Below are 24,670 nucleotides of genomic sequence, written 5' to 3' on the forward strand. Positions count from 1 at the left end.
ATGCAGAGATACGGAAACCAGCACGCGCCAATAGCATGTATCAACCCAGTTTGCGAGGGATTGCACATTCAGAGCTTCATTACTGAAATGATGTGACTTTTTTTCTCGGATATAGTCACACTTTTTCATTTGTCATGTTACTGAAAAAAATGAGAAACACTTCATATCTATTTTACCTACAAAACATACGTGTACTTTAACCGACAAACCCTCCTTAGCTTATTGGCTGCATGTTCACCCCTGAGAGTCTAATCACGAAAGTCAGTGTGTATATAAAGTTACATCTCGTCGTCTGTCATCCAGATGTTTGTGTGTGTTGCATGAGAGTGTAACTTATCTAATGTTATACTATAAATGTCATCTTCAGCACAAATGTTTTGATGATTGTGAGATTTGATAAAATGTCCAGATATCACCTTCATCTAGCTCTGTGCCTACTCATTGTCAATTTTTCAGGCAGGTACCTGTGGTTTAAGGTAGGACTAACAGGTGCTCAACCCCTGACTTGTTCTCGATGGAGTTCAACAAGGATGGAGGGTCTGTACCAGGATGGGGATGTCATAATCGGAGGTCTTTTCTCTCTTCATTACAAACCTCCAGATCAAATGTCTGACTTCACCCAGCAGCCCAAACGCCAGCTGTGCACTGGGTGAAGATTATTTTCTTTAAAAGGTAGTTTTGAATCATTTTTCATCTGAATTTCTATTTTTCTTCTCAGGTTAGAAAGGTTTTCCTTGGAACAAATATACGTACTGATACTGGCGATAGAAGAAATCAATCGTAGCCCGTCTCTTCTGCCCGGTGTGAAGCTGGGCTACCACATATTTGACAGCTGCGGACGAAACCCCTGGTCACTCCAAGCCACTCTGGACCTGGTCAGTGGAAACAGTGAGAGCTGCTCTTTAACAAATCACTCCTCTGAAGATGATAGAGGCCGACAAGAAAATCAAAATGGTGAGTGCCTATAAAACAACATAGGACACAAGATTTCTTTAACATTTAATTTAGGTATTCGTGCGGCCTCACTGATCATCGGAGGAGCTTCTTCTGGCACAACCATGGTTCTTGCAATGATCTTGTCTTCTCTCAATGTCCCACTTGTAAGTACAAAAAACAAATCATTCGTTTTAAAATATATTGTTGAAATAATAAAAACTAAACGCACATCTTAATGAACTTATTAATTACCAAGAGTCACTCACCTTCATTTAAATGTAATTGATCAGAAATGTTCATTTGGGATGTTTACATTTCTAACATTTGTATACTGTAAAAGCATACCGTTTCAGTTGTGATTTGAAATACCCCAAATTGCATGGAAAGCAATAATTATACTAATTTATTCACATATAAATATAAATAGTGGATTTAGATGTAACTGAATAGCTAGGATTCAGTTCCATTTTAAGAGACATATCTATCTGTCTATATATCTAACTGGTTTCCCTGATTTTCTGGGACTCCTATGTTTGTCTTATGTGTCTCTGCCTTTTAAAGTATTATATATATAATATATTTTAACTGTGTATTGTTTTTCATTGTTAAGCGCTTTGTGACCCTGGTCTAGAAAGGCGCTTTATAAATGACTTTTACTTACTTACTTTCTTGATTTTGCAAAAAAGATTATTGATATGTCTACTGATAATTTTTTTGTAAAAAGATTTTAAGAAATCAAATTTATGAAATAATAAGAGAAGATTAAGTTCTTGATTGAGGGGGAAAATCTAGCACAAAAAATGATCAAGATCAAATTATATATATATAAAAAATATATATATACGTATATATATAATATATAATTATATAGATTTCAAATTCTATAATAATATATATTAATTTAAAATAAAATAAAATAGTAGAAGGCTTTATCATATGATAATGTAAAATGAGGATTCCTTTACTGTAGAGTTTCTATACTTCTGAGCCAAAGACTTTAGTGCTGACTAATTTAAATCACCAATTATTCAATTCATTCAAACCACTAATTCAAATATATTTGCACATTAATTGTTAAAAAAAACCCCATGTTGTATCTTAAAGATCAGCCACATTTCCAGCTGCCCTTGTCTAAGTGACAGGCGGAAGTTTCCGACCTTCTTCCGGACCATCCCAAGTGACATTTTTCAGGCACGGATATTAGCTCAACTGGCAATCCAGTTCAACTGGACATGGATCGGAGCAGTGTTGGCCGACAACGATTATGGCCATTTAGCTCTAAAGGTCTGTTTTCCTCCCATCATCTGAAAGGCATTTTAATCCTTTAGTGTTTTTCTGACTCAGATATTTCAGGAAGAGACTCACAAAGCTGGAGTGTGTCTGGCATTTGTGGAGTTGGTGAAAAGGCCTACAATTTCAACTGACTCCACCAGAGCCGCCCTCACTATCCAGGCATCGACTGCCAAAGTCATTCTGGTGTTTCTCTGGTACACGGATGCCAAGCAAGTGTTTGTGAAGCTTGCCGATCTAAATGTAAGTCACTTTCAAGATACTCTAACTAACAAGATACTCCAGGCACCTGAGTCCTTTTGATGCAAAGGAAACAGCTTTATATTAAGCTTGTTCCAACAAAAATGTTACAGTTGGTTTCCCGCTTACCAAACCACATGTTTCAAACTTGAGTCTTTGGGTCCGACTTATGTTAAGGGGACCACAGAGTTGAATGAAAATATAATTTGTCCAGCATTTTGTTCTGATTTAATTCAAAATCTTTGTGCGACATGTCATAACGATATGAAGTCCAGTTCTCTTGATCTCACGCCAAACTCACTTTCAAATAAGACCCTGAGAAAATAAACCTCATCCATGGAAAAATACCATCTCATTGCTGAGAACTAGAGATTACGTCACATCATAGCTCTTATCGCATCCTGGCCTGCCAGTAAGAATTAGAGATCTATGTGCAGTCTAATAATATACTGTATTTGATGTATGTCTGTCTTATTTTTTACCTGGCAAATTAGAACAAAGTGGAAACTAGAGAAGCACTCAAAGGTCGTAGGCCTACTTTTGTACTTTTTGTATATATACAGTGTATATATATATATATATATATATATATATATATATATATATATATGTTTCATTCTTAAGGTGAAAAGATATATATATATATATATATATATACACAGGTATAAACCATAAACACTTTATAAAAACTTTTTTTCAACCTTTTGTCTATCATCAGGGAAGCGTGTGACAATATATTTCCATTTTATAGTCATGCATCCTTAAACATGCATCTAGATCGGAGGAAGGCAATTAAGGTCTCAAATGGCCACATTATGTTTGTGACTGGCGTGTGGGGCTGTCAAAACAAGAGAAAAAAAAAGGAGTCTTAATATGATAAGATTGTTGAAAGAAAAATCAATTAGTAAAGATATTACAACAGTTGTGTAATTGTGCACATTAGTTATCATAACATAAAGGGACTAACTTCAACATGATATCAAAGCATCCACAGCTGATCATGAGAGTAGCATCGTATTATATCAACCATTTGTCTGCCTACAGGTGACTGACAGACAGTTCCTGGCGAGTGAGGCCTTCAGCACAAATGAAGATCTCATTCAACATCCCGCCACTGCTAAAGTGGCTCGCGGTGTTTTAGGCGTGGCCATTCGTAGTTCCATTATTCCTGGATTTTCAGATTTTCTGCAAAATCTAAACCCGCTGAATCAACCCAAAGATGTGTTTCTTAGAGAATTCTGGGAGCTTGAGTTTGGATGTTCACCACAGCCCATGAATTATTCCACTTCCTCCTCTCTTCCACCCTGTGATGGGACAGAGTCTCTGGAAGAATTAGGGAAACACTTTTCAGACATCTCCCAAGTCAGGGTGACGTACAACGTCTATCTTGCGGTTTATGCAGCAGCCCATGCACTTCACAACCTCCTTTCCTGCCCTGACCTGGAAGACCTTTCAAAAATCAACAAATGTGATCCTCCTACAGACATCAAACATATTGAGGTAACAAATCAAGAACCAGGAGAGTGAAAAAAACAGATAATCCTCACATTTTATTTTGTGCTTACAGGTTCTGCGGCATTTGAGCGACGTCAATTTCACTACACCACAAGGAGAAATACTTTATTTTGACGGAGCAAATATCCCTCCTAAATACGACATTATCAACTGGCAAAAAACTGCCGATGGGCGGCTGAAACTTGTTGTTGCCGGTCATGTGGATGGAACAACTCTTAACCTTAATAAGTCAGCCATCCAGTGGGTGACCCAACAGATTCCCACTTCACTGTGCAGTGAGATCTGCCTGCCGGGTACCAGGAAAGCTGACAAGAAGGGAGAACCGCTCTGCTGTTTTGACTGCATCCGGTGTGGTGATGGAGAGATCAGCAACGTAGCTGGTGAGAAAAAATGAAATATTTTACATAAATGAATTGTTAAGTGGGCTTTTTCAATCCAGGTTCTCTTGATTGTGAACGTTGTCCTCCGGAATTTTGGTCCAATGATGACAGAAATGCCTGTGTTCCTCGGCAGCTGGACTTCCTATCCTTCAATGAGACGTTGGGTATTACTCTTACCACAGTGTCTGCGTCCGGTGTTCTTATGACATCTGGAGTATTTGTGATCTTCCTGTGGTACCGCCACACACCATTGGTAAGATCCTCTTGGGTCAAATGTAGTTGTTCTGAGGGGACATGGGTAAAGGCTACATGCAAGTATTACTGCCTGACACATCTTCAATAGTGTAATTTGCCAGGCTTCAACAAGGACTAATTCGGATGGTTGTGAAGTAATGACACGGATTTACTTCCATCTACCTTTCTCAATGCCAGAAACTTCTAGATCAGTTCTTCCTTTGCCCTCTTCAGTTCTGGCTGGTTCACGCTAACAATTATCAAGGGGCTAAATTGATGAAGTCCATAGTGCTGACCTCCATAGAGAAAAGGTTTACTCTCCAATTGTATTGACACTCCCATCTCGGTGTGTCTGTACGTCTTGCAGAAGTAAACAGTAAGAGGCAGTGAGCAAACACAGGATAATAGGGGGACAATAGGAAGACGTCTGACCTTTTTGATCTCTGTTTGGAGCTTAAGCATTTGTTCCAATCACATCATTTGGTCAACTTTACCTTTAGATGCTTATATGTGCACGGTTGTCCAACAAAGTGGATCTGCTACTGACTTTTATCATACCCCTTATCTACTGACACAGGTCTGCTTCATCATGGCCAGTATCAGAAAGTGTAGCAGCATTTTTTATGAGGCCTTATTTAATGGTCGATTTTCAATGTTTCTACCCGCTCCTATAGTCTGGAACTGTTTGTAGTGTCCAAATAAACAAACAAGAACAACACAAGCAGCCAAAATGGACCCTCCCTGAGAGAGCCAAAAAAATATATATATATTTTATGTTATATTATATGATTTTAAGAGTAAATCTAAAAAAAACTTTTGCAGTGACATTATTATTATTCTGATCGATTGGGATTTGCTGCCACTCTGTGTCTAAACGGGGTACAGCAGATTCATTTTTTTTTCGATCAATAAAAACTAGATTTAAGATTCTAATCCATCGTTGCTTCTCTGCTTTCAGGTTCGGGCAAATAACTCAGAGTTGAGCTTCCTGCTTCTTCTCTCGCTGAAGCTTTGCTTCTTGTGCTCCCTGGTGTTCATCAGTCCTCCTTCGGTCTGGACCTGTCGCTTCCAGCAAGCAGCCTTCGGGATCACCTTCGTTCTCAGTATCTCCTGTCTCCAAGTCAAGACCATGGTTGTTCTTGCTGCGTTCCGTTCAACCCGGCCTGGTGCAGGAGCCCTGATCCGGTGGTTTGGTCCAAATCAACAGAGAGGATGCGTTTGCTTTCTCACAGGAGTGCAGGTACTGTTTTTTAAACTACAAAAGTTAAAATTTAAATTTCACTCACATCTCACTTAGGTCGTCATCTGCATTGTTTGGCTCTCCCTGAGTCCCCCAGTGCCCCGACTTGACCTTAAATCTCCTGGGTTGAGGGTCACTTTTGAATGTGCCATGTCATCCGTGGTGGGCTTCTCCCTGGTTCTAGGCTACATCAGCCTGCTGGCGTGTACCTGCCTCATCCTGGCCTTCCTGGCGAGGAAACTTCCCGACAACTTCAATGAGGCCAAGCTGATCACCTTCAGCATGCTGATCTTCTGTGCAGTCTGGGTGGCTTTCGTCCCTGCATACATCAGCTCTCCTGGAAAATACTCCAATGCTGTGGAGGTCTTTGCCATCCTTGCCTCCAGCTATGGCTTGTTGTTTTGTATCTTTGCTCCAAAGTGCTTTATTATAATGTTGAGGCCTAAGAAGAACACCAAGAAACTCATGATACAAAGATAGCACAAAAACAAACTTCTAACCATTGCCACGGTCAACATATTCTTTTTTTGTAAATGTTGCTCTGCAGTCATTAAACAGTTTTCTTCTGGCAATAAAAGTTTCCGATTGTGATTCTGATCAAACAGTTACTCTTTACTTTTCTTTAGTTCATAAATGCTTCATGTGAAAACTAACCTCTCTCAGGCTTCATCTGGTGTTTTCTTTCGTTCATAGTTTAATAAAACTTGTAGTTAATGTTATAGTGTCCCTGTCAGTGAAGGGTTTTGTAATATTATTTTTTTTTTTCCATTTAAAGGGTGTTTTTTGCCGACTAGGCTTCACCTGGTCTGCTTGTAGCGTCACTATGGTGGTGATAGTTGAGTTCATCGGGCTAAGCAAGTTGACAGCTTTGACTACCTGTTGTTCGCCTCGTCTTCGACAATGAGTTGCTTTCGTTGTGGTGAGGAGGGTCACCTGGTCAGAGCGTGTCTGCGCCCCCCCGACTCTGACGGGCTGCGAACCCAAATGGGACAATCTCAAAAATAAGTAAACCATCAGATAGATTAATAGTTAAAATAAATAAGGAACCAGTAAAAATAAGAAAATAAGATACACAGCACAACTATGTTCAAGCAATTTTTTATTTATCAACCAGAACACATTAGCTATGAAAACAAAGAAATCACAGACCTGGACATTTACAGAAGCAAGAAACTGATACAAAGAGTTAAAGTGCAATTCGACAAAAATGTCTGGATATTTTATTTGGCTTTTTACGTAATTATTGTTTTTTAGCACCGTTTTAATCTTCTTACTTTTTAATATGGAGGATTTTAAAGCAGGAAGTTTAAATACACTCACAGTGATTTTAACAACAAGACTGACTGGACCATGTAGAGTGAAAACACTCTACAGCTAAATGTGGACAAAACTGAAACACTGGTGATTGCTCCTGATGATAAGGTTCCAGGGTTGAGTCAGTACTTGGGTGACTTAGGTCAGTCTGTCAAACTGAGCCTGAGAAACCTGGGTGTTGTATTTGATAAAGACATGTCTCTTGTTCAACACTGCAGAAAACTGACCAGAAAACTGACCAGAGAAAAATCTCTAAACTTAGGAAAATGTTGTCGGAACATGATCTGGAGCTTGTAATCCATGCGTTTGTTTCTTCTCGTCTGGACTATTGTAACAGTTTGTTTTCATGTCTTAACAAGAAGGAGTTGTCTCGCCTGCAGTTGATTCAGAACTCTGCAGCGAGAATTCTAACCCGCTCAAGTAGAAGAACTCACATTTCTCCGATCCTTAAAACTCTTCACTGGCTTCCAGTTTCTTTCAGGATCAACTTTAAAATTCTGGTTCTTACTTTCAGATCTATTCATTGTCATGCTCCTCCTTACATCACTGATCTGATCCAGCCTTACACCCCAGCTCGGGCTCTGAGGTCTGTGGATCAGAATCTACTTATGGTTCCACGCACACGACTCAGGACCAGAGGAGAGAAATCTTTTCAGGCTGTTGCTCCTAAGCTTTGGAACGATCTTCCTCTCTCTTTGCGCTTGATGGAGTCTACTGACTCCTTTAAGAAACATCTTAAGACGTTTCTATTTGTTCAGGCTTTTCCTTGATTTTCTGGAACTCCTGTGTTGTTCTCAGTTTTATCTTGATCTTTAAAGTGTATATACTTTTTTGAGTATTGTTTTGTTTGTTTAAGCGCTTTGTGACCCTGGTCTGGAAAAGCGCTATATAAATAAATATTACTTACTTACTTACTTACTTACCATAGAGTGGGAAGGGGAAGTGGTTTTAAGTCACGGCACAAACATCAGTGCAGGAGTGGGCTTTTTATTTTCCAGAACGTTTACCCCAAACTCATGGAGAGTTGAACACATCATCCCCGGCAGGTGCCTTTTAGCTAAAGCTGTTTTTAATATTTTTTTCTGTGGTTTTTATCAACTTTTATGCTCCAAATAGAGGTACAGAGAGAAACACGTTCTTGAGAAATTGAATGATTGTGGCTCCACAGATTATTTATTCTTAGGTGGGGATTTTAACAGTACTCTTATTGTTTTAGACAGAACCATACAGAGCCTCATCCAGCTTCCTAACAGTCTCTGAAACAGCTGCTCACATCCCATAGCCTGGTGGACGTTTGGAAGAGCATGCATGTGGCTGCAGACAATACACATGGTCCCATCTGACTGAACGCAGGTCTTGCCCGCTTTTAGTGTTTTAAATACCAATTTAGTGTTGTTTAAAAGAAGTCAAATTGTGTCAATTGCTTTTAGTGACCATTGTTTAGTTTTATGTTTTTATAAGAAATATTTTACCCAAAAGCACCTACTGGCATTTTAATACAGCTTTAACTACTGACAAAAGTTTTAGAGATGCTCTTGGTGATTTTTTGGAATCATTTTAGACGAACAAAACATGAATTTACTTGTCTTAGACCCTGGTGGGACCAAAGTAAAGTCCAGATCAAGCTTTTATGTCTGGAGACTCAGATTATGTAGCTAGAAGGTTTAACGCGGTCCACAGGAAATCAAAGGTACATTGAAACCCTCAAAAGTAAAAGGCTGGACCTAGCCAACCTGCTGGACACCAGGGTCCAGGACGCCATGGTCCGGGCCAGGATAAGGAACCTAGAAGAGATGGACTGTATAGTACACACACAATTAGGATTTTATGTTTTATTTTAAATACATTTAAAATTATTTCAGAAACTCATATATAATTTATCTATTATTTTATTTAATTACTACTAAAATATGTATCAATAGTTCTTATATATAATCTTTGAATTAACAATGTGGCTTTTTAAAACCAAAGAATCAGACAAATATTACATTTGAAAATTACAATATTAAAAAAAGTTGAACTAACCTTTAATTTGAATGAAATAGAAATAAGATAATACATAATGATTGGAATAATTCATGTAAAGTCTGCACACATGATCTCTTCTTCTGATCCAAATTTTAATAAGTAGATTAACAGGACGAGGCAGTCATATTGCTGCATGTGGCACTTGTGCATTCATTGATGGAAAAAAAAACATTTATTTATCATTTTGCTGAACAATTTTTTCTGTTTTAAGACTTACATATTACATATTGTGTGTCACAATATATTTTACTTGTTTCAACAATGAACTACAAAGAAAAGCTGTCACTATACTTGGCCATCACACACTTCTTTGTGTTTTTGTCTGGCCTCATCACTATTATGTAACATTTAGGAGAAAAAATGCTCAACAATAAACCAGATGCTGAAGCCAAGATGGCAAATACCTCCACGGAGACTGTGAATTTTTCAGGTGAGCTGACGTATGCTGGAATGAAGGTGATCCACACGGCACAGAATATAAACATGCTGAAGGTGATGAACTTCGCCTCATTGAAGTTATCTGGCAGCTTTCTGGCTAAAAACGCCAAAATTAAACATATTATTGAGAGAATGCCGATGTAACAGAACACTGCAACAAACGCAGCATCAGAGCCAGTGTTGCACTTCAAAACGATTGTGCTGTATTTGTTTTCCTTGTCAGGATACGGCGGGTTTAGTTTAAGCCACAACAGACAGATTATGGCCTGGATCAACGTGCAGAAGAAAAGTATGAGTCGTTGCTGTTTGGGTCCAAACTTTCCTGCCATTTTGTTTCCAGGGACTGCAGCTTTAAAGGCGATCACCACAACAATAGTTTTGGCTAAAACACAGGAAATACATAAAGCGAATATGATCCCAAAGGCAGTGTGGCGAAGCATGCAGGTCCAAACGGTGGGTCTGCCGATAAAGGTCAGTGGGGAGAGGAAGCACATAGACAGGGAGAATAGAAGGCAGCAGCTGAGCTCTGAGTTACTGGCTTTTATGACTGGAGTGCCTCTGAAGTGGACGAACACCATCATGACGGCAAGTGACAGAAAAGCCCCGAGCAGGGACACCGCAGTGATGGCAATTCCCATCGGCTCATGATAACTCAGGAACTCTATGGTTTTTGGAATACACTCGTCGTTTTTTTCATTGGACCAGAATTCCTTCGGACATTGTGAGCAGTCTGCAGCACCTGGGGTAAAATGTGATGGAAACAAAGAGGAGAGTCGTACCTTCTCATGAACAATTCAGTTGATCAAACATAAAACTAATACAGAGATAAAAAATATTATGGCTGCAAGTGGAAATCCCCCAATAATCAATGATACTACCATTTCTAATACATGGGTGGTATTTACTATGTATGCCTTAATTGTGGTCTAGGGGCCACATGCAGCCCTCCAAATGAACCTCCATGAGCACAGTGTAAAAATGTTAAGTTAAACATTTTCAGTTTCAAGTTGTTCAGATACTGAAGAAATGTAATTACTGAACTATATATTTCCCCATAAATGTCCTTTTATATCTTATTTAACAAATAATTGTAGACAAAGACACATTTAATTCTTCTAATTAACAAATGGCTCCTCAACAGTATTTTATTTGGGCTTATTGGAAATCAAGTTGCTCACCACTACCTTAGAAAACATAAGACATGTTTCACTTGCATTCCAATATGTGTTTTACCACCACACAAAAAACATTCTACCTGTTGAATTAGAGATTGTTCCTTCAGCACATGGGATGCAGTCAAAACAACACGTTGGCTTCCCTTTAATCTGAGCTCTTCTAGTTCCAACTGGACAGACATTTGAGCACACTGATTCCGGCACCTGGAAAAAAAGTTATAACTTTTGGTTATACATCATGCATGCTCTGCCCTCTACCAACTTGGCTCTGATTAATGCACTTGCCACCTAACAGGGACTGTAGGCCTTCACCGTAAATGTCTGTATTTCATCCTCGGGGTTGACAAAAGGTTGAATTTGCACTGCTAACTCTTCCACCTCATGATCCCCTTATGTGTGCCTGGTTTGTGGTTTAACCCTGTTGGCTTCAGAACAGCACAGAGTCCAGATGCGGATATAGCTGAGAGCCTCCAGGTTGCCAACTGTGGTAGACCAACTTAACTTGAGTACTGCAAAGGTTGGATTGACAACTGGTAGACAAACTGAATCGATGGTAGACATCAGTAGGGTGGTGCTGCCCTGATGCTGTACTTTTTGCACGTCTGTACACACTGAGGAGTGAACATATTTTGTGATAAAACCTGTCTACCATGTCAGAGACAGATTATGGGCCTATTTGTAACCTCCCATGTTCCTCTATGACAAACTGATGATGCAGAAGTACGAATCGACAAAGGTGTCTGAGCACTGGCAACAACACCTTTGCCAAAGTTGGACAGCCGATTCTTCGACTTTGGGGGCAGCCCAGGTTAATAGAAAACTCAGGGAGAGACCGAATCCGTCGAGTAACAGGGCAAGTTTGTCCAAAGGGGCCCTCCAGACATTATTCAGCTTAATCTCTCGAGTAGCTGTTCACAATTAAAGAAAGAACTTGCATGATTATGTAGTGTTCTTTGTTCATCGCCTGTGTGTGAGAGAGCAAGACACCTTTCGCCATTTATATTATTTTACTCTGGGAAAAGCTAAATGAAATCTGATGGTTTTGCACCACTGACTTTGGTACAGCTGGTACAGTCACCCTCTGTGCTGGTGACGAGTTTAGGTTTCCCATATTATTGTCGACGGGCTCCATGATTATAAGTAAGAGATGAGGGCTCACAGGGATCATGCAGAACGGCTCATTTCCTTTTGGCTCCTGATGTACAGAAGCAGAGAAAGACAAAAGAGTCATCTTGTAATCCCTAGACCAGCTGCTTTTCACTGATCTTTCTGAGGAGAGAGCTTCTGACGCTGACCGAGTGTTGGGGCAGAAAATCAGGCTGGGTTATCTTTTCTGTACTTGCTGTTGCCTGAGTAGGCAACAGGATCTTTTTCGGGATGCTACTAAACTGTTTTCTAGCTTTCAAGTGCCTCGGTCCTACTGTAGAACTTCTTGCTACGCTCGACATCAGCCTCATTCATCAACTCATGCAGTATTACATTGACCACCTGTTCGCTCTACATGAGGTTCTAACATGTCGGCCCTCTGGGAGTACATTTGCAAAGCAGACTATTTAGACTGTGTCTGAAAATGGATATTTGATGGGAAGGTGAGCCCGTTTATAGGTGTAGCCATACTGCCCCCTGCTGGTTGGCGAATGCATGAATTTTCTCAGCGCTGACACCGATTGCAAGATGTTTTTGTGACCACACAAGGGGCCAAACTGTTAAATTAATTTGTACATAATTCATATTTGTTCAAAATTTTTCATTAACACTACTTTGAACAACAACCATAAATGTATTAGTTATGGGTTAGTGTTAAAATGTTTAAATGATCCTCTCTCACTACCAACTTTATTCAAATAAATTTAAATACTTTATTCTTCAGCAACTTTTGTTTTCTTAAGACATACCGTCCCCACTCTCTTCTTTTAGAAAAATAACCTGTTGATTGGTATCTTGAATGCTTAAATCTCTATGCTTTTTTGCCTTTAAAATTGATATTGAATCTGCTGTACATATTTTTAGCTCTTATGGGACACAAAAGTCCAGGTTTGGCTTCAGCACCTTCATTTTGATAGACTTCTGCAAAATGTGGTCCTTTGAGGTTAAATTTTTTATTTTTTTATCTGTGTTTGAAATAATTGATCTTGTCCCTCAAAATAAATAAAAAATATGTTGTCATTAATGTAATTGGCATCTAATTTAGTGATTATGTAATCTAAAAAATATAAATCAAATTTAACACTTAATTAAAAATGGATATATTCAAGATGTATTAAATTTTATCCTATTTTACTTTAATTCTCAGCATTTTATCCTCAGCCACACATTAAAGATTTTGTTTCCCCATCTCTGGTCGTAGCATTGAATCTGTCTTTTGGTCCAGTTAAGTTGCACATTGCCCTCTTAAATAGTTCTTCAGGTACTTTTAATAGTGTTTTAAATTGATAAATGTGAAAGAAAGAAGTTACTGTGTACCCGGTTCTCCATACAACTGCGTCCTCCTGGACAGTCAGCTCGTAGCGTCCATTAGCCGCTGAAGCAAAGTGTCCCAACGTCACGTGTTGCACTTGTCCGTCTTTTAGCTGCCAGTTGATCAAGTCGTAGGATGCTGGTGGGTCTCCGTTTTCGTCGAAGAATACTCTATCCCCAAAGCGATTAATGAAACTCACCCTTTGGACCTCAGCTGTCACCTGTGAAAGTGTTATGTTTCAAAATGACCCACATAACAAGCTACAACATACTTACCTCTGATGGTTGAATGTTAGCTACGCTCCGACATGGTCGAGCATTTTTCTCTCCAGCAGCTTTGCAGAACATGAGCCGGTGGAGGGCATGTGCAATAGCATAAACAGCTTTGTACACATTATACGAAACTCTGAGTTGAGTGACATCAAAAAACACATGCTGAAGGTCCACTAATGTCTCGTTCCTGCTGCATGTTTCAAGCGAGGATTCTATGGAAGGTTTCCGACAGCCTGCCATAATCTCCCAGAAGTCCCCCACAAAAGCAGCGCTGGTATCTGTGTAGGGATTAACCCCTTTAAGGAAAACTTTGAGTTCTGGAATTGCCATTTTCTGAACAACAAATCCCAGCGATCCTCCAAAAGCCTGGTAGAAGTGTGAAGTAGAGGGTCGAGACGCCGTGATCCAGGCCTCACTAGCAATCCATTGAATGCCAGTTATGTTCTGCTTTACCACCTCTTTCATCAAAGGGTGGAAATCTCCTTCGGGCACGAAAGCAAGAATGACCTTTAGATTTGACCTCCTAATCAAGTCAACAGCAACCTGGATTTTTTCCTTTGTGTACGTTCGCAGAATTGTCCCAACAAATGCGACACACACTCCAAGATTTCTCACTTCTTCCGTAAAAGCCTGAATACCGTTTCGCCCGTAGTCGTTGTCTGATTGTATAGCCCCGATCCATTGCCAGCCGAAACGCTTCACCAGGGCCGCCAAAGCTTTAGCTTGGAAATAGTCGCTTGGTATTGTTCTGAAAAATGTAGGATACTTTGTTCTGTCGCTTAGGCAGGCGCATGTGGAGAAGTAGCTCACCTGCAAAACAGACAGAAATGTGACACAAAACTGGAAGGACCTATTTGAAGCATTTAAATTACTTAAAGAAATTAAATATCTGTTATTTGTTACAAAGACACAGGTTAAAAATAACACCACACATCAATAAATGTGAAATAAGAGAATATAAAATGTATTTCTTACAACTGGGAGTTTAAAAGGACCTAAAGTTCCGGCAACAGCCAGTGATTGTGTGGATCCAGACTCGGCGATCAGAGCAGATATCGCAGGAGAACAGGAGGTTTGATTCCTCTTCAGCCCCCCAGCCAGAGTCAAAGCAGCACGTAGAGCGTTTGTTGGAGACGCACAAGAGTTAAGAATCCTGTAGCCGAGGCTTATGTTAGGAAGGAGGGTCTGGTCGCTGTTGATTTCCTTGATTGCGAACATCATCACTTGAGTCCAACGAAAAGCTCTCAGATCGAATCTGGAAGTGTTTGGCAGCAGCATCATTGACAGATCACAGCATTCAACAGTTCACTCACCCTGCACACCGGACTGCGGGCGGCTCACGGTTGAACATGGCTGTGGACATGAGCTCCTTGTTGAACACTGGGAAGATCCCTCCGATCATGATGTCTCCATGTTTAAACAAACCTGGCATGTCAAAGTTGCCCAATCTCTCACAAGCAGAAGCTGCATTTAAGCAGAGGAGAGACAAGGCAAAGCAAAGCATGCTTGCAGATGTTCATGTGAGACGACAAATGCTCCAAACCTTTATAAGTGTTGATAATTACCTCCATATTCCCACTGGGAACTGCAGTGGAAAATAATTAAGTACACAACATGTGTTGAAATATGGGACATCAAATAAACCATAGTTTTTACAATTTATTTGTATTATTTATTATTATTTTAATTTAGTTAGTTATTATTATATTATGAATCAAAATTTTCTTGAAATGGCTTAATCATCAAAAATTGTTACCCAAAGAGAAAAAGATTTTCAGATAAGGTTAAGTGCTAGTAATATTGATTTTCTTCCAAAATCCATTACAACTGCAATGGGAAAATTCGTAAATTCAAGTCAACAATGTTCAATAACTAAAAATGTCAACTCAAACACAAATCCCGCATCCTTAGGCTCATCTTCTCCATTCTTTTAATTTTGTGAATTAGGATTTTTGCAGTGACGGTCTCTAAGTTCTCAGTGATTGATTTCTGAACATGACAAGGCAGAACAACAGAGTAGAATTTTAATTATTTGTTTTACTTTTAGCAGATTCCGACCAGCAATTTTTTAAGTCTAGTTTTGCTGTCTCACTTCAATAACAACTAAAAATCTGTAACAAACCCTTGATAACGTGCTAACTCATAATACCTGAGTTTCAAAAGCATGTTTTGCCAAACCTCATGTCCTAGACATAAAATAGAAAATAAATTAAATAGAAAAGACTATGCATAATAATTAGCTTTCTAACATACAGTATATGAATATCAAAAAATAAATCACAATGTTAGTTTCAATAACTCACCTGTTTAAGTAATACAGAAGCTGGAGGCTTATAGCCACTCGATCGTGTCGATTTTTGCAAACCTGCTACACGGCGTGACTCCAGATGATTGGATTTAGTTACTCGATCTGTAGGTCGTGAAATTCCATGTTTCGGTGGTAAGAAGACATGGAAGTTCTGTTCTTCAGTTGGACATGCTTGCAACCAAGTCCACGAAGTGTGTGAAAGCAGCACTGAAATCATGGCCTATTTGGTTGAGCAGTTGATCCTCACGAAACAGAAAACTGCAGCCACGCAAAAAGTGTTGCAGGCAGGAGCTGCCAGAAAAGAACCACAGTAGACTGAAGAGTTGATCTTTTGATGGTAGAGTACGTTTATTTTTTCAGCACAATATATGGATCAGCAGCGATCTCTGTTGTTAGCCAGTGAAAAGAGCTAACAAAATTAGACACAGAATCATTTCAAACTGTGTAAAATAAGACTATAAAGTGATACAATACAGATAACAATATTTTTTGTTACAACAATGTTACAACGACCAAGATATAACCTGAGCTCACTTACAACTTCATCTAAGTTTTTTTTATATAATAATAATGTAAAAAAAAAAGTTTATTCACAGAAATATCCCTTTCACAATGTTTCATCCATGTGTCACATCACATAAAAAGTAAACATGTATAGTGTATATTGTGTTGATTTAAAGTGGTAGTTAAACCAAAATTCGAATTTCACTCTTTATCTAGTCATTCTCATGTCAGAGCTCTTTCTAAATCTACTCAGTTTCCTGTCTGTGTGGCATGTTAGACTTCCTCTACAAACAAGCTTAAAATATAAGTATTTTGTTTTTTCCCCGAACAATTCCTTTTGTTTGTGTGTCATTCCAAGAGGGACATGGAAGTATTTGGATGTTTTTTAGTGTTTCTTTTCAAACAAAGAAAAGGGAGCGCCATTCATGACTGTAAAATGGACATTTCTGCCTATAACTCTAAAAAGAGATGGATCATTCTGAAAATGATGCCCTCGGTTGACATGAGGGTGAGTAGAAAATAAGTCAAATTCGAATATTGTAAGAAACATCACTTTAAATGTCTCTTAAATTGATATTGGACCTCTATTGTACTCATCAGTATGTGTCTATTAGTACAAAACTCTCTTTTCATTGAAATATTTAAATTACAAATTGGGCTTAAGAAACGCCCACTGATACGCATGGTTTTGCTAGAGATAAAATCTTGTTTGTCATAACAACACTGACTCTGCTTAAAGACCTCTTGCTGGTGCATTTCTAGTCAGGTACTTTCTAGTGTTTCGCTCTGGTCTGAAAATAATGATGTAGCACTTTGGAAGAAATATACAGAAAAGCAGTCCAAAACTGGAGGCCAGGATGGCGAAAATCTCCACTGCCACAGTGAACTTCCCAGGGGAGCTGACATAGGCGGGAATGAAAGCGATCCACACCACGCAGAAGATTAGCATGCTAAAAGTGATCAGTTTAGCTTCATTGAAAGTGTCTGGAAGTTTTCTGGCCAAAAACGCAATAATGAAACACAACAGTGCAAGAAGTCCAATGTAACCCAGAACCGACCAGAACCCCACCGCTGACCCAAGGGCGCACTCTAAAATGATCTTTTCTTTATAGTATTTCATGTTCTTTTTTGGGAATGGAGCATTTGTACTCAGCCAAATTGCACAAAACAGAACCTGTATGAGAGTCAGAGTGAGGACGATAAAACGCTGCTGTATAGGCCCGAAGTATTTATGAATATTGCTATTCGGGAGCGTAGCTCTGAACGCAATCAAGACAACGATTGTCTTCCCCAAAACACAAGAGATACAGAGAACAAAAGTGATGCCGAAGGCTGTATGGCGCAGCATGCACGACCACTCGGTAGGTTGTCCGATGAAGGTCAGAGAGCACAGGAAGCAGAGTTTGAGCGAGAGGAGCAAGAGGAAGCTGAGCTCAGAGTTGTTGGCTCTGACAATTGGAGTTTCCTTGTGAGCCATAAAGATCAGTGATACCAGGAGGGCCAGAAATACGCCAAAGCAGCTGAAGGTCGTCAGCAAAGCTCCCATGATCTCTCTATGAGACAGATACTCGGTGGGCTTTGGGAGACATTTGTCTTTCTTCTCGTTTGGCCAAAACTCCTCTGGACAGGCAATACAGTCAGAAGCATCTGGAGAAGAAGAGACATGGCGCACATATAGTTTCTCCCAGTGAAACAACAATTAACTAGAAAAGCATAAAGAAAAGGTTTACCTCTTTCAAGGAGCTCATTTTCTTTATAAAAATCAACATTTTATTAAATCGATGAATAATTGTCTTATCAGATTTATAATCAGATTGATGACTTTGGTTGCCACTAGACCCCTGCTATTTGGCATTTTAGCAACACTTAAACCAGCTTATCATATTTTGTCTCTGCAGTCACATTAAAGTGATTTACTTACTTACTTCGTAGTTATTTGATTGTATGAGTTACTCTGTGAGACCAAACATATTCTGCTGATGGGAATAATTATCATATTAGACTAATATAGATTAACTAGAACAAACTGGAAATCAATTTTAATTTTAAGGACATGTAAACATCGGTTTACAGGTCTATGGATTGACTTATTCTATTTAAGGCCGGTAGATGAATAGTTGTAAGGTAAGGTAAGGTAAGGTGAAACTTTATTGATCCCTCATGAGGTCTCCTTCCGTAAATTGTTTTAATTTAATTGTTTGTACTGTTAGGAATCTATTGATTAAAACTGCAAAGTATGGCAGCTTTAATCTCGTGCGATATATTACGAGAGTGATCTTCTAAAAGAACAACAAAGCAGCTGCTTCAGTTTATAATGATCCGCAGAATTTTAAATCAAACTCAATGTTTTTTACATTATGATTGCTACCTGAGAAAAAAAAAAAGTTAACTATATCACGTTAATCGACTAGTGATTTATTGAAACGTATTATGAAATTAGTTATTTGTATCCATTTGCCATGCATATCCCTTATAGTAATAATACAAATAATTTGGGGAAATGGTTACGGGAAAGGTTCCACTGAAACAACAAAAATTCCTTTTCAGTCCTAAGATGGCCTAAAACAAAAGTATCAAAGTCAAACAGTGGCAGGGTGGCTCAAAATCAAAGAAGAGCAATACATTGACATTATGACCTACCTAAAATGTTTAGCAAAGAAACAGATTATACCAACTTCCATTCATTCATTTTCTATCCCACTTAATCCCTTATGGAGGTTGTTGTGGGGCTATACCAGTTTCTTCGGGCTAGAGGTGGGGGACACCCTGGACAGGACGCCGCAGGGCACACAAAGACACACAACATTTCACACACACACTCATACCTGTGGACAATTTCCCAAATTCCCAATCAAACTCTGTATGTTTTTGAACTGTAAGAGGAAACCAGAGCGCCCGGAGTAAACCTATGCAACCATTGCGACACCGTGCACCCATACCGACTTTAAATAGATAATATAAATAAAGAAAAAATAGCAAAAGGTGTTAGTAAGGAGTTTTTGATGAAGGAGGACAAACACAGAGATAATTAAGATAGATTGAACCAACAAGTATAGAAAGATAATATTACAACTTTGAAAAGCGCTATATAAATACAAATTACTTACTTACTTACAACTTGACTCATACTTACTATTTAGTAAATATACAATTTGTTCGACAAATGACCTTGACTGCTAAAGGTTTTTGCCCCTAGTGTGATTGAGTTGGACACCACTGGCCCAAAGTAGTTGCTTCTTTTTTGGCCTTTGAAATAATTAGATTCTTTATAATAGACAAAGAAAGAACACGCAAGCATAACACACCTGTTTGGTTACTTATAGCACCCTGTGGACACTCGAAACAGTCGAAGCAGCACACCGGTTTCCTCTTGTTTGTGGCCTTTCGAGTCCCCGGTGGACACGGCTCTCTGCACACGGATCTCAGCACCTGATCATAGAACAACCAACATAAAACTCACATCAGTTTAACTGTATTAAATAACCAGTTGTAAAAATTATTATATCAGCTTACGCCTTTGTTATTTCCTCCCCAGAATATTTTGGTGTCCCTGTTCAGTTTGAACTTTTCTCCTTCAGGAAACGACGTGTCATATTGTCCAATAGTCATAATGTCAGCAGAACCGTCCTCCTTTACTTGCCAGTTCACCAAATCATACTGCGCCACTGAATCTCCATTTTCATCAAAGGCTACTTTTGCACCGTTTTGTGTTGTAAAATTCACATATTGAATGTGTTCCAGAACCTGTGAATGTGCAGGTGATGATTACTCACACAAATGATGACAATGACACTAGTTTTGAAGGTAATTAAATACACAATACTGTGGCAATCAGAGAGAGGTTCAACTGAAAAGAATAACAAACCGAATTTTCAGAAGTTCTCTTTAAAGATAACATTACATTTTGTCTTTTTTCAAAACAGCTTATTGAAGTTGAATAAGTCAAATACTGGAAGTCCAATGTATTCCTTTTTAGTCTACTATATGTATCCACACTTTTTTAAATAGTTTTTTAAGTCTTAAAGCATTTTTTTGATAAAGGTATGATATGAAAATATGAGTCTTTTTTAATAAACAATTAAAACGATCCACAGAACACTTAACATATTACAGTTTCTGTACATTCAACATGTGTAAGTTATTTTCATGCCAGTGTTGTATAACTGATTGAAGGTTTCTGATGGAATAGAATAAATTGGTGTTTGGTTAATCTAGTGCATACAGAATTTTTAACAATTCGAAAACTAATTTAGGTGTTTACAACGAGAGAGCTATTGAGCATGAAGTTATCTGTTTTTTTAGTTGTGTTTTGTTGATGTGTTGGTGAGTATATTTTGGAAATTTTTGACAACTATCGTCAATGTTTTCAGACATTTATAAAAATAAATTATGCATTCTTTCTTCGTAGTTTTTTTTACAATCTTTTGAACACAATGATGATACGTCTCAAACATTTCCAAAACGGTTAACTCTTCGATTCTTGTGTCCACACGGGCATGTTTTGCAAACTTTGTGAAGAGGTTTGAAAATAAAAGTTCAAGGTTACTAAAAGAGTTACGAGATTACGCACCTGCCGTGGTTGGACTTGACTTTTGCTCACACACGGTTTTCCTGTGGTGGGGTTGTAACCATTACGGCATTCCAACAGGGTGTGTAGGGCGTACGCAACCAGGTAGACGGCTTTGTAGACATTGTTCTCTGATCGGAACTCTTTCACCTCAGTGTAGTCGCTGGAGACCGTGGTGAGATCCTCAGAGCCGTTGCATGCAATGCTGGTGTTGGAAGAAGAGAAGGTACAGCCAAAGCTATTTTCCCAGAAAGACTCAACGATGGTGCTGTTGGGCTCTTCCGACGGTTTTAAATTCAGCAGGAAATCACCCAAGCCTGGAATGGAGGCCCTGGGCAGAGCAAAGCCCATCGCTCCTTGTAAAATCGTCTTCCTCTTCACTGAACTCAGTTCCTGTTGTGTGATCCAAGACTCAGTACCAACCCACTGCTTCATAGGGATGTTGTACGTCTCGATTCTAGACAAAAATGACTTGGTGTAGCTCAGAGACATGAACAGCAGGACAACTTGTGATGTGGAGCTTCTAATCGCTTCCAAAATGGCTTCAAATCGTTTTTCTTCAGTTTTTGAGTAAATCAGTTCAAACTCCACACATACTGGGACTTTTATGGCTTGGCTTACAAAGTCAGCCACTGCGGAGTTGGCGTAGGTGGTGCTGGAGTAGATGATGCCCACCCAGCGCCAGTCGAAAAACGTCATTAGCTGTACCAGGGCTTGGACTTGGAAGCGGTCACTTGGCACTGTTCTGAAGAAGGTGGGGTAGAGTTTCTTGTTACTCAAGCAGGCGCAGGTGGACAAGTGACTCACCTGAGAGGAAACAAGAATGACTCATTTGAGAGATGAAAATAAAGGGATTGTTTTACGTATTGTTTGCTCTCACATGTGGTACAGATAAAGGACTCAGTATGCGGTTCATGTCCTTGCTGATTCCAGAGGACGAGTGACCCACGACCGCCTGGATTCTCCTGCTGCAGGCCTGAGCATGTCCAGTTACAGCTTCAAACGTTGCTCGGAGCAGGTTTTCAGAAGCACAGCCATTAAAGATGGTGTAACCCAAAGTCGCCCCTGGGAGGAGCTTTGCATCCTTGTTGATCTCAGCCACGGTGAACATCACAGTCCGGGCGAATTTCAGCTCCCGGTCGTTCAACCTGCCACCAAAGTTACTTTTATGTCTTTTCTTTTATTTGTTTGAAGCATTTTTCTTGTTAATATTCTTTCAATTCAGTTAATGTGAACAAATTTCAAATACAAATGTAGAAAATAGTCCTAAAATATCCCTATATTTGTCCTTATTATTACAGTTTAAATATACAAATTAATATTTAAATCATATATAAAGCAAACCACTTGATTAATTACATTTCCTTACAATCAAATGGAAGTTTAAAGGAAACATCTCACTTTTTATAAATCAATTTTTTTATTTAAAAAAATTAATTCCTTTTTCTCATTCTAAATATCGCTTTCATATCTACACTAGTCAACAACCACACGTTAACATAGTTTCAAGTAAAAATCTAAACCTGAAAGTAGTGTTCTTTGAAAAAAGAAATGGATAAACATTATAGAATAAAATCTAGCTGTGTCTAAACTTCAAATATAACCAGTTAAACAAAGCCAAGTCAACCATCTTAATATAAGTCTAAAAACATTTCACTATCAGAAAGCTATGTGCCGTGATTATATGAGATGATTTAAAATAAGTTAAACATTTTTACACCAAATGGCAAGATTGTCACTACAAAATGTAACAAGAGCTCCAAAGAAAGATTTGAAATTAATTTGAACAGAGACCCATCCACTCACTTCTTGCAGTAGTAATCAGGAAAAGCCTGATAGTTATTATCTATGAGTGTGCGTGTGCTGCTCATAGAAAAAATGCCTCCAATCATCAAATCACCCTCCTTGTGAAACTCAGTGAATCCAGTCTGTCCGATCACTTTGCACGTCTGGTTGTCTGGACTCGGCTCAGCCAGCAGAGACGGCAACATGAACAGGAGCCAGCTCATGATGATCCCCCTCCCCATCTCCATCAGCAGAACATGGGATCCCAACTTTATAGGTTTTTTGGGGGCAAACACATAAAAACAATGTCCACCAATATGACGCACGTAATAAATTCTCCAAAGATTGTTTTCAAACGCTTCACTGAACATTGGGAAAACATGTTTATTTTATTCATTCAATTCATAATTCTGACCACGACAAGCCATTAATATAATAATATAATTACACTTTATTTTTTACAATAAAAAAAGCCAATCATGCATATTACAGTTTCAAGTTTAAATATATAGTTTTTTCTTTCACTTAATTGTCGTACATCGTCAAGTGTAATTAAAACCTGTAAAAATACATGTTATTCTAATTGTCACATACACCTACAAACAACTAATAAAATGTATTTCATTTGTTCTAAAAATGTATTTTTTTTCCATTACCCCAAATATTTAACTTTAAGCAATCAAAATAAAATAGATCAATAAATAGACTTTTATTAGTCAATGATGAAATGAAAATGTAAGAAGAACAAAAAATGATAAAGTATCAAAGCCTTATTTTAAAGACAATTTTGTATTTTCCTAAGACTCTGAATATGATGACAAAATACAATCGATGTATGCTCTGACAGATGTTTGACTTCAGTACACTGCCGCCATAGGAGAGCAGGCAACAGTAGCAGCTCACAAGAAACCGACAATGTTCTGTCACACTCAGAATCAACCAGAGACATTTGACTGGAACCATGTTCTGCTTCAAGGGACTACGTGATTTAAAGGAGACTGATGCTGGGTATGGGAACAAAACAAGCACACCTTTAGTTTTTAAACTGAAGAATAAGTAGATGCAGAATATGTGAATCAACTTCCTCATTGTTAATGTTGCTGTATTCCACACTGTGTAAAACATCTGAGTGGAGTTGAAAATATGACCCGTTCTGATTCCCTCCATCCTTCTAACATGCATCACGAGCAGAAACACAGCGGCCCCAGTGACCAGCTTGTGGTGATTGCCACGACTCTTGAGCAGAACAGTTCCACCTATGAGGAAATACATCGATCAATTTAAACACAATTAAAAAAAAGTTGTATTTTCTTCTAATTCACCTGTGAGAGGATGTTGTTTGTTGTTGCACACCAAGATACACTGACTGGCGTGGGTGATCTCTTTGATAGCAGATCTTGAATGGGTGGAAAGCATCAGTGAAGAACATGAGAGATGTCGGCCTGCGTTCTGGTCAAGAGCAAATTCATCACAGTTCTTGATAGAAGTAATGACTTGAGATTTTTCTTCTACCTTCTCATGTTGATACAATTCACAGACATTAGTGATCGGTTCTGGATCATAAACTGTCCTTTCATTGGTCCAGAAGATAAACTCCGTAGTTACAAATCGTACGAAGGTCAGCGTAGAGCTGTAGGAATAAACAGCTGCTCATTGATGAGGAAATCGTGTGGTTGTAAGATTGAAACTGAAAGTAGTTTTCATCCAAATCTTTAATTAATTCGATTTAATGAAAAAAAAAAAGATTTTACCAAAGGCTCACCTGAAATAGCTTTTTCTCAAATGAGTTCGACCCATCTTGAGAGCTCTGCACTGGCCTGTTTCCTCATCATCAAGTAGAGGAAATGTGCCACCACCTAAAATTGGCCATGTCAGCAGAGTTAAACAGACGAATGTCAGTGCCGACATCTCAGAGCGAAGACAGAATGTTGTCAAACGTTGTCTGTCTTATAACCTGGTGACACAAGTAGGTGGTAACTTTTGTGG

General features: G+C 38.8%; 3 protein-coding genes across 3 annotated transcripts; 1 reads left to right on the plus strand and 2 right to left on the minus strand.

Moving 5' to 3' along the window:
- On the plus strand, window positions 1-6,315 carry LOC148076090 (extracellular calcium-sensing receptor-like). The gene is made up of 11 exons (XM_087794944.1): window positions 1-37; window positions 457-649; window positions 719-954; window positions 1,009-1,091; window positions 2,041-2,220; window positions 2,281-2,469; window positions 3,511-3,966; window positions 4,034-4,361; window positions 4,421-4,614; window positions 5,554-5,835; window positions 5,893-6,315. The coding sequence occupies exons 1-11, from the start codon at window positions 1-3 to the stop codon at window positions 6,313-6,315; spliced, it is 2,601 nt and encodes an 866-aa protein (XP_087651070.1).
- A 3,128-nt stretch (window positions 6,316-9,443) lies between these two features.
- LOC148076091 (extracellular calcium-sensing receptor-like) lies at window positions 9,444-14,741 on the minus strand. The gene is made up of 6 exons (XM_087794945.1): window positions 14,496-14,741; window positions 13,524-14,330; window positions 13,254-13,468; window positions 12,130-12,139; window positions 10,901-10,994; window positions 9,444-10,354 (listed from the first exon to the last, which is right to left on the minus strand). Exons 1-6 carry the CDS (start codon window positions 14,739-14,741, stop codon window positions 9,444-9,446), a joined length of 2,283 nt encoding a protein of 760 aa, XP_087651071.1.
- Window positions 14,742-14,829: 88 nt separating this feature from the next.
- LOC148076092 (extracellular calcium-sensing receptor-like) lies at window positions 14,830-22,926 on the minus strand. The gene is made up of 7 exons (XM_087794946.1): window positions 22,814-22,926; window positions 21,780-22,047; window positions 20,903-21,706; window positions 19,846-20,076; window positions 19,638-19,761; window positions 17,074-17,979; window positions 14,830-14,984 (listed from the first exon to the last, which is right to left on the minus strand). The coding sequence occupies exons 1-7, from the start codon at window positions 22,924-22,926 to the stop codon at window positions 14,830-14,832; spliced, it is 2,601 nt and encodes an 866-aa protein (XP_087651072.1).
- Window positions 22,927-24,670: the final 1,744 nt, after the last annotated feature.

The sequence above is a fragment of the Callionymus lyra genome, chromosome 7, assembly GCF_982586985.1.
Source record: "Callionymus lyra chromosome 7, fCalLyr1.hap1.1, whole genome shotgun sequence".
Lineage (NCBI taxonomy): Eukaryota > Metazoa > Chordata > Actinopteri > Syngnathiformes > Callionymidae > Callionymus > Callionymus lyra.

Excerpts from the sequence above, each read along its gene's own strand:
- LOC148076092 (XM_087794946.1), bottom strand. The coding sequence starts at position 22,926 with ATGGGGAGGGGGATCATCATGAGCTGGCTCCTGTTCATGTTGCCGTCT. Across the intron at positions 20,077-20,902 it reads GTCAAGTCCAACCACGGCAG|GTTCTGGAACACATTCAATA; the intron begins GTGCGTAATCTC and ends GCACATTCACAG. Across the intron at positions 17,980-19,637 it reads TGCTATAAGTAACCAAACAG|ATGCTTCTGACTGTATTGCC; the intron begins GTGTGTTATGCT and ends CTTCTTCTCCAG.
- LOC148076090 (XM_087794944.1), top strand. The coding sequence starts at position 1 with ATGCAGAGATACGGAAACCAGCACGCGCCAATAGCAT. Across the intron at positions 38-456 it reads CCAGCACGCGCCAATAGCAT|GCAGGTACCTGTGGTTTAAG; the intron begins GTATCAACCCAG and ends TCAATTTTTCAG. Across the intron at positions 650-718 it reads AAACGCCAGCTGTGCACTGG|GTTAGAAAGGTTTTCCTTGG; the intron begins GTGAAGATTATT and ends TTTTCTTCTCAG.
- LOC148076091 (XM_087794945.1), bottom strand. The coding sequence starts at position 14,741 with ATGATGTTCGCAATCAAGGAAATCAACAGCGACCAGACCCTCCTTCCT. Across the intron at positions 13,469-13,523 it reads CTAACATTCAACCATCAGAG|GTGACAGCTGAGGTCCAAAG; the intron begins GTAAGTATGTTG and ends ACACTTTCACAG. Across the intron at positions 10,355-10,900 it reads TTGTTTTGACTGCATCCCAT|GTGCTGCAGACTGCTCACAA; the intron begins GTGCTGAAGGAA and ends ATTTTACCCCAG.